Below are 13,002 nucleotides of genomic sequence, written 5' to 3' on the forward strand. Positions count from 1 at the left end.
ATGCTGCCCCACAATACCCCGCGGCTTCTGGGACTTGCTTGGACGGTAAAACTAGTTAGTATCTGAGGGTTTTACGTGATCAAAGATACCTTAAATAAGTAGAACGGTAGGAAATGTTCGTTGATGAGGCGCTGTAGGGAGGCAGGTCAAATGGAAGTGTAAACTATATCTCTCTAACTGTAAAGTAATTTCACTGGTCGCCTTTAAATAACCCTGAGTTCTACCAGGGACTACGGTCATTGTGTAAATTGCTGCGGTTCTCGATTCCATGTTTGCTTCTTACCACAATATGGTGGTGAGGTTGTGCAGTTTGGTAAAAACCAGCCACGGGCCTTTAGAGTGAGGGAAGGGTGGCTTGTTAAGCTAGGCTTTTGCCACCAGCCTTTATTTTTCCCCAGTGGATTTGAAGACTGCGCAGCAACCAGGTGGAGATCCCTGAGGGTTCAGGCCGAAACCAGCCCTTTGACATCTCCCGAGGGGTCCTGGATTATGAGAGGGTGCAGGCCAGGCCTAGGGACCCCACCAGTGCATGATTGGGGCTAGGGAGGAACATGGGAGGTTGGCCAGTTGGGGAGGGATTGAGGGAGGGTTCCAGGGCATGTCCTGCCTATCTGGCTCAGTCCTGATCAGGCCAGACCCCAGCAGCAAGTTAATCTACTGGTCAGAGCACCTGCCCCCTGGTGGTCAGTGCACATCATAGTGAGTGATTGAGTGGACTAAGCATATCATTAGCATATTACACTTTGATTGGTTGAATGGATAACAGGACAACTGGATAATTAGCATATTAGGCTTTTATTCTATAGGATCAGTCTGAGTTCCTTGAGCAGAGGTCCTGTAATTACAAGCACACCCCATTTTATTGCCTTTCACTTCCTTGTGCTTCACAGGTGTTATGGGTTTTTTTTTGTGTGTGTGTTTTTTAATGTATTTTATTGATTTTTCACAGAGAGGAAGGGAGAGGGATAGAGAGCTAGAAACATTGATGAGAGAGAAACATCGATCAGCTGCCTTCTGCACACCTCCAGAAGTGTGTAGCAACCAAGGTATATGCCCTTGACAGGAATTGAACCGGGGACCCTTCAGTCTGCAGGCCAATGCTCTATTCACAGCCAGACCAGCTAGGGCTATAATAGTATTTTTATTTTATTTTATTATTTCACCTTGTGGTTAGGTGGTTGAGCATTGACCTGTGAACTGGGAAGTCACAGTTTGATTTCAGTCAGAGCATATGCCCAGGTTGCAGACTCAATTCCCAGTGGTGAGTGTCCAGGAGGCAGCCGATTAATGATTCTCTCTCATCATTGATGTTTCTATCTCTCCCTCTCTTAAATTAATAAAAATGTACTTACAAAAATTATTTTCAACCACTTAAAAATGTAATATCCATTCTTAGCTCATGGGCCACCAAAAAAAAAGAAAAAAAGGCAGTATCTGGATTTGGCCTATGGGTCCAAACAGCCCCAGCCAGTAGAAATAAAAGACAAACCACACACATAATTTTCAACTTTCTAGATGAATTAAGAACAGTTTTGTAAAATGTTTCACATCACTCTATATCTCAAAAATATCATTTTAGCATGTGATCAATATGAAAAATGACCAATGACGTTTGTGACACCTTTTTTTGGACCATGTCTTTGAAATCTAGCTTGTTTCCCACTCACAACACAACTAGAAATATCTATGAAAGAAACATCCATCAGCTGCCTCTTGCATGCCCCATACTGGGGAGTGAACCTGCAACCAGCCATGTGCCTTGACCGGGAATCAAACCGGTGACCTCGGTGTATGGGACAATGCTCAATCAACTAAGCCACATTGGCCAGGGCTAAGGTGCCAGCTCTTATGTGGCACAACGTCCCAGGCACATTTGGGGACGTGTGGTGAATATCAATGCCTGGGAAGCAGGCCATTTCACAGGTGGAGACTGAGGCTGGGTGGTTTTGCTGGGCTTGCCCAGGTCTCCAGCAGGGGTACAGGCTGGCAGGTGCTTGTTTGGAGCCATCAAGGCTCAGTCTTCTTGTTTCTGTTTCAGCTCCTGGCCGCCCTAATAGAAATGCTGTAGGGGGACCCAGCACCCAGGATGTGGGCAGGCTGCTGTCCTGTGAGTATGCCTGCCTGGACTGGCATTGATGGTGGTCTTAATCTAACATCTAATAGGGGTTCAGGAATCTGGAAAGGTGCTGTGTGTAAATTAATCGAGAGTCCAGAGACAAAACATAATTTTGGCAGACTTTTTGGGGGGCCAAAGGTGCTTGGCTGTAGGAACCAAGCCCTCTTTGGACCCCTTGCTTTTTATTAACACAAGTTGTCCTAAAGCAAGGTAGATATGCATATCAAAGGGTAAAGTTTGGTATATTGAATCCATTGTCAGATTGGAGGAACTGCCTAAAGCTGTTCAGGTGTTTGGCTAGTAGGAGGCAATAACCTGTAGATTAAGATGCCCTCAGCTGTCTGGCAGCAAGCAATCATTTATGCATCCTTTTCAGGTTTGAGGAAATGCCCTCAGCCATCCCAGATGATTCAGCCCTGCTAACATGCTGGAATTGGCTTCCGACTTGGCGTGAGTTGAACACAGGGCTATGGGCATAGGTGGGGGTCATGCAACTTCTCAGAGACACCCAACTCAGATGCTATCCCTAGGGAGTAAAATGTTGCCCCCTGGACAAGCACCAGGGGCCAGGGCATGGCAAAGAGACCCATGGCCATGTTGCCAGCAGCCACTGACCTCTGCAGGCTGTCTTAAGACCTCTTCATAGTGCCTCCAGAGCGCCCTGGGGCCCACCTCTTGCCCAATAGGACCTGCATGGAATCTACCTGAACACCCTATGCCCCTACCACCCTCACAGCTCTCACCTAGACACCAAGAAACCACACTGTTCCCATACTCAGATTTGCATTGCCTCATTGTTGACCCTGCCACTTTCACTGGTCCCCATTTCACAGGTGATGAAACTGAGACCCAGAAGTGAAGGGGCTCCCCCAAGACCATCCAGCTGGAACTTGAACCCTGAAGAAAGGAGTCTTCAGATAGATGGAATGGGAGAATGACAGGCAGAGAAAGAGGAAGCAAACATTGAAAGAGTGGGGAGCCTGCGATGAGTGCTCCCCAGGGAAGGGGCATCGGTAAGTCATCTCTGAGCCCTCACAGAGTCCAACTAGCCACTTGTCAAATGTGTGAAACTCCTATACATGCTTCAGAACCCCATCTCGTGTCTCCTTTTATGTGCAACTTTCCTTGATCCAGCCAGCCAGTGGAGCCTCGACTTCCCTTCCAGGTTCCCCCACCACAGACCCCTTTTTCTGTGCTGTACTTGTTCACATGGGGCAGGGGACTTCGTGCCTGGCTCTGTCTCTCCAAGGATGGGCAGGAGCTAAGGTCTCATGGAAGCCAGGAACTGCCTAGCAAGGAACTGGCCCAGAGGCTGTGTCAGGGAATTTTTTTTTTTTTAATATATTTTATTGATTTTTTTACAAAGAGGGATAGAGAGTTAGAAACATCGATGAGAGAGAAACATCGATCAGCTGCCTCTTGCACACCCCCTGCTGGAGATGTGCCCACAACCAAGGTACATGCCATTGACCAGAATGGCTGACGCTCCATCCACAGAGCCAAACCGGTTAGGGCTGTCAGGGAACTTTTGATGAATGAACAAATTACTGAATAAGTGAATTAATTTATTCTGTTATTTATTAATTGATTGGTTTATCTGTACAAGCAAACATCACCTATTGAGCACCAACTGTGTGTCTGGTCTGGTAGCTTGGTAGCTTTAGCCTTAACCCCAAGACATCTCCCAACTTCAACTCTGCTATTTCATACACCCCTCCATCCCCCATCATTCCTCAGCCCAGAATTCAAGGTCCCTTCTCATCCCCCATCCCCCAGTCTATCTGATTGATCTCTAGGCTTTGGATCACTGATGGTTGGTCCCTCTAGGTCTTTGCACCTTTTTTTCTGCCAGGAATCCCTTTTGGACTAGCAAACTCCTACTCATCCATCAGAGCCCCAGCTCCAATGACCCTTTCCTCTGAGGACTCCTCTAGTTCTCTTTGTCCACCACCCACCTATGGAGTTCCTGGAGGGAGGCTAAACTGGGGGGTGCTTCTAAGTGGCAGGGAGGAGCCCTCACTCGTGCACCAAGGGAATTAGGGTTCCGTCCAACAATTCCCTGTCTGCCATCACTGCAGAAAGGGAAACTGAAACTGAGAAAGGGTGAGAGAGCCGCTTACTGGCCCCCCGGCAGGGAGAGGGCCGTCGAAAGCCCCCGCCCCTCCCTTCCTCAGTTTCCCTCCGGGACTCCCGGGAAGGAGGCGCCGGCCGGGGGTGCAGGGCGGCGGGAGCTCAGGAAGTCCGCGGCCGCAGGAATCCAGCGCATCCCGGCCTTATAAGGGCAAGAGCGCGGGGGCCAATCAGCGGCGGGGGCGGGGGCGGGCCCGGTCCGGCCGGCGCACCCGCCAAGTCGGGGTCCCGCCGTCCCGCCGTCCTGTCCCGCCGTCCTGTCCCGCCGTCCTGTCCCGCCGTCCTGTCCCGCCGTCCTGTCGCGCCGCCGCCGCCGCCGCCGCCGGCATGAGCTCCACGCAGTTCAACAAGGGCCCCTCGTACGGGCTCTCGGCCGAGGTCAAGAACCGGGTGAGTGAGGGGCTCCCGCACATCTGGGAGAGTGGCTCCGGGAGGAAAGTGGCCCTCCTCGTCCCGGCATCTGCCGTTCTGTTCTGGGGCGCCCACCGAGACCCCCGGGATTCGGGGGAGCAGAGAGATCTGCGACCTGGCACTGCCCCAGCGTCCAGGAGTCATTAGGGCCGACTCCCTCCCAGGCCCCCCTCCCGCCCCAAACCCCACAGCCCTGGGCCCGAGAGAAAACCGAGGGGCTGGAGGCCCGGCAGCCAGCCCCTCCTCCCCCCGCCACACGTCTGTTTGGGGGACACTTAAGCCAGGAGGGGAAGCCGGTGGACCAGATGTTGTTTGTAAATTAGGGTGTGGGCACCCCCACAGGAATTTCCCAACCTCTTACACCTGGGAGGGAGGCAGCAAGGGGAAGTTGATGAGAGGAGGAGGAGGCCTGCTCGGGCTGTTCCCTGTACATGCTCTTTGTCTCCCTCTGACAAAGGAGCAGCACAGGGGTCCGCAGGACGCCCGGTCCCCTAAAATGTGTGTTTCATAACCTGGACACACGGGGTGGGGCCCACGGGAGGCACTTTTTAAGAAAACTTTTGTGGTTCTGGCTCAGCGAGGGGCAGACACTTTTGGAGGGTCACACAGCCTGGCCCATCTAGGGAAGGGGGAGCACAGGGGGTGATTCCAGATCCATGGGGAGGCCTCAGGCCTGATAAGCAAGGGCCTTTCCAGCTGAGGGGCGTTTGCCATTCCTGCACACACACCCCCTACACACACACACACACACATCCTCCCCCGAGACACCTGGGAAGGAAGCACTAGGGCACAGTCCGGCAGCCCCGGACGGGCACCTTAGGCAGTTGGCACCCCAGGACCTGCCACAGGAGGGAGAACTCTCCAGGGAGAACTCTCTTAGGAGCCTCCCTCTATCCCATTGACAAAAGGGGAAGCTGAAGCTTAGGAAGCCATGAGCTAGAGAAGAGTCACTCAGCAGGCTCTCCCCCCCATGAGTCCCCCTCCGACACAGGGCTCAGAGCTGCCCAGGACCACACAGCTTGCAAACGGCGCCTGATGACCCCTGGTCCTCCTGGCCCTGGCGTTTACCCCTGGCCATCAGGAAGCATGTGAGAGCCGGGTAGCTTCAGAGTCGGAGTGAGAGAGGGGCAGGTTGATACCTGCACGGGTGAGTAAGGCCAGAGGCAGCCTGAAGTCAGGCCTCAGTTTGCAAGTTTGGAGTGTGAGTTGGCCACCTACCAGCTGGCCACGGCCACTTGTCCCTCTTCCTGTGGCTTGGAGCCCAGGGCCTGCCCACTTATCCAGCTACTTAAGGCAGGAGAGACCCAGAGACCTCTGTCTGGCCCCCGTGCCTCAGTTTACCCCCAGCTGGGTGGCCTGAGGCAGGCGGCTGTCGATTGTGTCCCTCTGAGCAGCGATGGCCACTTGATTCTGGGCTGGGTGACGGACTTTTGGACCATGGGGAACAGCTGGTCCCAATTTAGCAGATTTCGCAGAAGGCGGTGGCTGCATTCCTGGCAGTTTGCGGTGGAGAAGAATGCTCAGGCCACTGTGGGGAGGGGCAGGCGCCTTTGCCCAGGACCCTGGCCCCCTCCAGCCGTCATGGACGGGCCCCAGCTGGGCAGGCGTTCCAGGCATCCAGACCAGCCCCTCTGCCTCCGGCTCAGCCCTCAGGACGTGACCCTGCTCATTCCTCTAGCAGCTGAACAAAGCCTCCTCGGGGCTGGGCTGCTCCCCAGCCCTGGGAACCTGGAGCCCGCGGCCCGAGGGGGTGGGCCCAGCGGATCGGGTTAGCCGGTCAGCCTCCTGCCTTTGTCTCCCCTGGGCTCTGGGCGAGGGATTCCGTATCCTATCACGAGGGTGTATATGCAGTCACCAGGGGGCAGGCCAGGGTTCAGGAGACCCCTGTGCAAACCACTCCAAACTTTGATGGGAAACTGAGGCACGGGGAAGAGAAATCATGGGGGAGTTGGGGCGGAGCTGAATAGGAATTAGGTTTGCAAAAAGTTTCAGTCCCCTGGGGGATGGGAGGAGAGGAAAAGTGGGGATCTGTGAGTAGAGGTGGGCAGGGGGACTGGAGCAGAAAACGCACCCAGTTTTATCCAGTCTGGTACTGAACGGGGGCTGGGCTCAGCTTTCTCCCACTCCTAAGGACTGCCCTGGAGCTGACCAACTCTGCCCATTTTGGCCTGGGTCTCCCTGACTTCTTGGGGCTCCCCTGGGCTTCAGCCATTCAGACTCTCTCAGCCGTTGCGATGATGGGGGACCAAGAGTACTTTTTTTAAAAAAATATATATTTTATTGTTTTTTTACAGAGAGGAAGGGAGAGGGATAGAGAGCTAGAAACATCGATGAGAGAAACATTGACCAGCTGCCTCCTGCACACCCCCTACTGGGGATGTGCCCGCAACCAAGGTACATGCCCTTGACCGGAATGGAACCTGGGACCTTTCAGTCCGCAGGCTGACACTCTATCCACTGAGCCAAACCGGTTTTGGCAACCAGGAGTACTTTTATCCAGAGACAACACTGAGCTGACAGCAAAGCTCAAGGGGGGTTGGGGCAGGATGCATCATAAGCAAGAAGCTATATTTTGGTAAAAGAAGGAAAAGAAGGAGGCAGGGCCAGGGAGAGAGGGTACCCGAGGAGGGCCGTCATAGCTCGCGTGGTCAGGGAAGTCCTCTCCAAAGGGGTGACCTTCAAGCTGTGACCGGATGGAAGGTAGGGACCCAGCGTGCAAACATCTGAGTCAAAAGGGACAGCACGTGCGAAGGCCCTGAGCCAGTAGCTGGTACGGCCAGTTCTAGGCACAGAGAATGGTTAGTTGGTCCCTCTGTAAGTTAAACAGAATCACCACGTGACCCTCCATCCCACTCCTAGGTATGTCCCCAAACTAATTAAAATAGGCGTTTAAGCCGAAGCTGGTTTGGCTCAGTGGATAGAGCGTCGGCCTGCGGACTGAAGGGTCCCGGGTTCGATTCCGGTCAAGGGCATGTACCTTGGTTGCGGGCACATCCCCGGTGGGGGGCGTGTAGGAGGCAGCTGATGGATGACTCTCATTGATGTTTCTAGCTCTCTGTCTCTCTCCCTTCCTCTCTGTAGAAAATCAATAAAATATATTTAAAAAAATAAATAAATAAAATAAAATAGGCGTTTAAGAAAACCTGTACGTGGATATTCACAGCTGCAGGATTCACAGTGGCTGAGAGATGGAAACGGCCTAATTGGTCCATGGATACACACAATGGGGTCCATCCACACACACAACGGAATATTACTCAGTCAAGGAAAGGGATGAGGCACTGACATGCTGCAACATGGATGGATGGACCTTGGACACATGCTACTAGTGAGAGAAGCCAGACGCAAAAGGCCACATAGTGTGTGGTTCCACTTATGTGAAATGTCCAGAACAGGCACATCCACAGACAGGAAGTGGGAACAGAAGGGTTTGGCACCACTGGAAGTGGATCAGAGCCGGAGTTTGTCGGGGAGAGATAGGAGCGTGTCTGTGGAGGGTGGTTTATCTGTGCCTGTGAGTGTCCCTGCCGATGGGGCAGCGCTGTAGTGTGGGGTCATCCAGACCCCTCTGTCCCCTCCCTATGGAGCCACCAGCCTCACCCCATCAGGAGCTTCAGAGCACCTCTGCCGGGTGTGTCCTCATCCCCATCCTATGCCTCTGCTCCTGCAGCTTCTGTCCAAGTATGACCCTCAGAAGGAGGCGGAGCTCCGAACCTGGATTGAGGGACTCACAGGCCTGTCGATTGGTCCCGACTTCCAGAAGGGTCTGAAGGACGGGATTATCCTGTGCACGTGAGTGTGGGTGTGGGCACAGGCTTGTCGTCCGGACCGTCCCACACAGAGTGGTCCTGCTCCAGTTGCCGTTTGAAGCCCGCTTGCTTTTCCCTCAATGAGTCTTGTGTCTGTGTGTGTGCGTGTGCGCGTGTGTGCGTGTGTGCGTGCGCGTGTGTGTGTGCGTGTGTGTGTGTGTGTGCGCGCGTATGTGTGAGAGATGGCTTTGTTGAGGATCTCTAGCAGGAAACATCCTGTCTCATGTCCTTCCTTTCGTGGGAGAGCTTCTCAAGTTTCCGGAGGCCTTTCTCTGCTGCATCCTACTCGACTGTAGTTCAAACATTCCATAGTTGGCACATTTGAATGGAAATTCTCAGATTCGCTCCCAGAAATCAGGGGTTCTGGATTATACTCCCAACACCCATTATTGTCACTCTTTAGCATCTTGGGCTTTGTGGGTGAAGATGGCATTTAAAGAGGGGAAACTGAGGCCCAGAAAGAAGCAGTGCTGTTGACAAGGAAAGTGGCTGAGAATTAGCCTCTGGGGTCTGTGAGATTCAGGCTCACCTATGCTCATGGAGGTTCCTGCTTCCTCCCCACCTGTGTCTTCCCTCCCCCCAGACTCATGAATAAGCTGCAGCCGGGCTCAGTCCCCAAGATCAACCGCTCCATGCAGAACTGGCACCAGGTGAGGGACTGTCGGGCGCAGAAAGGATGGGGCTGGGGGGACCCCATCTGACCTGCGGGCAGTCTGAGGTCCTCTCACAGCCCTTTCTGTGTCTCCTCCCAGCTAGAAAACCTCTCCAACTTCATCAAGGCCATGGTCAGCTACGGCATGAACTCTGTGGACCTGTTCGAGGCCAATGACCTGTTTGAGAGCGGGAACATGACACAGGTGCAGGTGTCTCTTCTGGCTCTGGCCGGGAAGGTGAGGCCCAGAGAGGGGCAGCGACCTGCCCAAAGCCACACAGCAGACGATACAGATTCACAGAGGCTGACAGTCTACCTTTCTTGGGCTCACAGTCTGATGGAGGAAGCAGACAAGAAACCAAAAAAAAAAATTTATTTTTGTTTAAAAAGTCTTTATATTTAAAATTGTTAATTTTTTTGTTTATCATCAACAAGGATATTTTTTCATTGATTTTTAGAGAGAGTGGGAGGGAGGGAGGAGGGGAGAGAGAAAGAGAGAAAGAGAAATATTGATGTGAGAGAGAGACATCGATTGGTTGACCGGGGCCAGGGGTTGAACCTGCAACCTAGGCTTGCACTCTTGACTGGGAATTGAACCTGAGGCCCCTGGTGAACAGGTGATGCCCCAACCACTGAGAAACACTGGCCAGGGCAAAACTTTCTGTTTTAGAGCAGTTTTGGGTTCACACTGAAATTGAGAGGAAGCTACAGCGATTTGCCATATGCCCCCTGGTCAGGTACAGCCCACCCCCGCTCAGACACAGCCTCCCCCACCATCCACATCCCCGCTGGCGTTTGAACCATTTGTTACCACTGACGAACGGCCAGCACACCTCCTCTTAGCCCAGAGTTTACAAGAGGGTTCCCTCTTCAAGCCATTTTTTTTTACAAGCTCTCAGTCATGGACTGGGAGACATGCTGGAGGAAGCAGGAAAGATCAGACCAGCGTGCGGGGTCCAGTGACCCTGGAACAAAGACCAGGGGAGGTTGGAGCAGTGTTTCCAGAGGAAGGAATGGCAAGGCCCTGATGTCGGAATAGGGAGGAGGTTCTCATGTCAGGAATGGTGTTCTGAGCGGTGTTTTCAAGGGCTGCCCCATGAGGACCGGGGAGGGGAGATCAGCGAGGAGCCAGGGCTAAGTGTCGGAGTGAGAGATGGTCATGGCCCGGCCAGGCAGCAGTGAGAGTTGGGTAGAGGTGATGAAAGATGAGACACCCCCCCCCCCCCACCACCACCAGAATGCTTGGCTTGAGCAACAGGAAGGTTGGGGCCAACAGGACTCTGAGTCTGAAGCCTGTCATTGGGCAGCAGGCGAAGGGGACAGGCTCACGCACTCTGGGCCTGGCTCAGGAGTGCAGGCTGCCTGCCCCTCCATGATACTCCCAGCCCCCCTCTCTCCAGGCCAAGACTAAGGGGCTGCAGAGTGGCGTGGACATTGGCATCAAGTACTCAGAGAAGCAGGAGCGGAACTTTGATGACGCCACCATGAAGGCGGGCCAGTGTGTCATCGGGCTCCAGGTGGGCACCGGGGCCCATCGGGGGGGGGGGGGGGAGATTCTTCTGTGACCCCAGCCCTGTCCCACTCAGTGGCCTCTTGAGTTTCGGGCAGCCTGACATCTCCTGCCCGTCTTCCTGCAGATGGGTACCAACAAGTGTGCCAGCCAGTCAGGCATGACAGCCTATGGTACAAGAAGGCATCTGTACGACCCCAAGAACCATATCCTGCCACCCATGGACCACTCAACCATCAGCCTGCAAATGGGCACCAACAAGTGTGCCAGCCAGGTGGGCCTCACCCAGTCCCCCTTGGGCACACCCTCACCTGGCCCAGACCCTTGTTCTCCATTGGCACCCGCACTCTGGGCTTCCCTCCTGTCTTCTCTGTCTCTGCCTCAGCTTTCTATGTGTCCCCAAGGAAGTTTCTACCTAGCTCTATGCCTCAGTTTCCCTCAAGGGATTGACCTGAGGTCCATTCAGCTGACATTTTTATCTATTTATTATTTTAAAATATATTTTATTGATTTTTTTAAAAATATATTTTATTGATTTTGTACAGAGAGGAAGGGAGAGAGATAGAGTGTTAGAAACATCAGTGAGAGAGAGTCATCGATCAGCTGCCTCTTGCACACCCCCTACTGGGGATGTGCCCGCAACCAAGGTACATGCCCTTGACCGGAATCGAACCCGGGACCCTTCAGTCTCCAAGCCAACGCTCTATCCATTGAGCCAAACCGGTCCCGGCTATTTTATTGATTTTTTTTATAGAGAGGAAGGGAGAGGGAGAGAGAGTTAGAAACATTGATGAGAACAAAACATCCATCAGCTGCCTCCCGCACACCCCCTACCAGGGATGTGCCCACAACCAAGGTACATGCCCCTGACCAGAATGGAACCTGGGACCCTTGAGTCTACAGGCCAACGCTCTATCCACTGAGCCAAACCAGCTAGGGGCAGCTCTGACGTTTTTAGACCCTGTGGTTCTCCCTTTCCCTGCTGTGTCGCCTGTCGCAGTGTGGGGGGGGTTCGGAGCTCTCAGGTTTTCCGGAGGCCTTGGCTCCAGACTAGGAAGCTTCCTGCTGGGCAGAGAGAGCTGGACCCAAACACCCTGGTTCCAAAGGAGAGGGTCACTGGTAACGAGTCCTCTCGGCAGAGTCAGGAAAGAGGGTGTCTGAGCAGGGCTTGGAGGGACGCAGAGGAGTGGGTACTGTGACTGTAAAGGGAGATGGGAGATGGTATGGGCATTTGGGGGCGTTCCATTTCCCTCATCCCTCCCATCCTGATGCTCTCTCTTCCCTCTTCAGGTGGGCATGACGGCGCCTGGGACCCGGCGGCACATCTATGACACCAAGCTGGGGACCGACAAGTGTGACAATTCCTCCATGTCTCTGCAGATGGGCTATACCCAGGGTGCCAACCAGAGCGGCCAGGTCTTTGGCCTGGGCCGGCAGATATATGACCCCAAGTACTGTCCACAAGGCCCAATGGCTGACGGGGCTCCAGGGTCGGTGGGCGACTGCCCGAGCCCAGGGAAGGCCCCGGAGTACCCTCCATACTACCAAGAGGAGGCAGGCTACTGAGGCCCCATCCCTGCAGAGTGTCTCTTCACGCCATTGTCCCATCGGGAATTTGGGGGTTTTCTACATTTTCATCTTGTTTTTCTATGTGTTTAAGTTGAGGGACTGTGAAAGCCAGATCCAGATGCTTATAGGGTTGGGGTCCCTGCTAGGGCACACCCAGGTAGCAAATTTCCCAGCAGGCTTAGGGCCACGCAGGGGCAGGGGTCGGGGGCAGGGAGAAACCTGTGCAGGGAGGGAAACTGGCCCCAAATGCTTCCGGTTGCTTCTGCCCCTCTTCTCTTTTCTCTGCTGAACAGTTTGTGGTTTCTGCACCAACAGAAGTTTCAGGAAGTTTTACCAAAAGTAATTTTTTTTTTGGGGGGGGGGGATGGGGTGGGAAGGAAGGAAGGTCCTTGGGAGAGGGCTGGACCATGGTCCCCAGATATTTTAGGCATGGTGAGGGACTGCATTCCCCAGACCCTCACAGGGCACCAGAGAGGAAACAGGCAGACAGGACTAGAGAGTTCTGAGTGGTTGAGGCAAACCCTGACCCCCACCTCTTCCACGCTTGTCCCCTCTCCCCCGCCAAGTACTGCACAGGGACCCCCACTAGGAGGCCCTCCCTGGGACCAGCCCCACCCAGGAGCCCTGGGACCAAGAGATAATGTGAAATACCAACTGTGGACCAAAGGCAATAAAAAACCTCTTTTTAAAAGGAAAAGAAGGTGGATTTTCTCTTTATTACTCTCTTCTCATCCTCTCAATTTTCTCTTACCGCTCATCTTTCTCATTCTCTCACTTCTCTCAGACCCCTCTCTTCTCTCCTTAC

The 13,002-nt window shown here is 53.6% G+C and overlaps 1 protein-coding gene and 1 long non-coding RNA gene across 2 annotated transcripts; both read left to right on the forward strand.

The window, feature by feature from the left end:
* Positions 1-491: 491 nt before the first annotated feature.
* Positions 492-3,481, forward strand: LOC311622521. The gene is made up of 4 exons (XR_014795003.1): positions 492-1,046; positions 2,039-2,107; positions 2,493-2,566; positions 2,950-3,481. It is a non-coding gene; the product is annotated as an uncharacterized lncRNA (long non-coding RNA).
* Positions 3,482-4,477: 996 nt separating this feature from the next.
* CNN2 (calponin 2) lies at positions 4,478-12,897 on the forward strand. The gene is made up of 7 exons (XM_084883764.1): positions 4,478-4,636; positions 8,328-8,449; positions 9,050-9,116; positions 9,219-9,356; positions 10,519-10,635; positions 10,756-10,902; positions 11,919-12,897. Exons 1-7 carry the CDS (start codon positions 4,574-4,576, stop codon positions 12,192-12,194), a joined length of 930 nt encoding a protein of 309 aa, XP_084739890.1. The 5' UTR covers positions 4,478-4,573; the 3' UTR covers positions 12,195-12,897.
* Positions 12,898-13,002: the final 105 nt, after the last annotated feature.

The sequence above is a fragment of the Pipistrellus hanaki genome (genome assembly GCF_964339955.1).
Source record: "Pipistrellus hanaki genome assembly, chromosome: 5".
NCBI classification, from domain to species: domain Eukaryota; kingdom Metazoa; phylum Chordata; class Mammalia; order Chiroptera; family Vespertilionidae; genus Pipistrellus; species Pipistrellus hanaki.

Bases quoted from the DNA above. Each gene is read 5' to 3' on its own strand.
- CNN2 (XM_084883764.1), top strand. From the start codon at position 4,574: ATGAGCTCCACGCAGTTCAACAAGGGCCCCTCGTACGGGCTCTCGGCC. The intron at 8,450-9,049 runs GTGAGTGTGGGT...CCCTCCCCCCAG, and splicing joins GACGGGATTATCCTGTGCAC to ACTCATGAATAAGCTGCAGC. The intron at 9,117-9,218 runs GTGAGGGACTGT...GTCTCCTCCCAG, and splicing joins CCATGCAGAACTGGCACCAG to CTAGAAAACCTCTCCAACTT.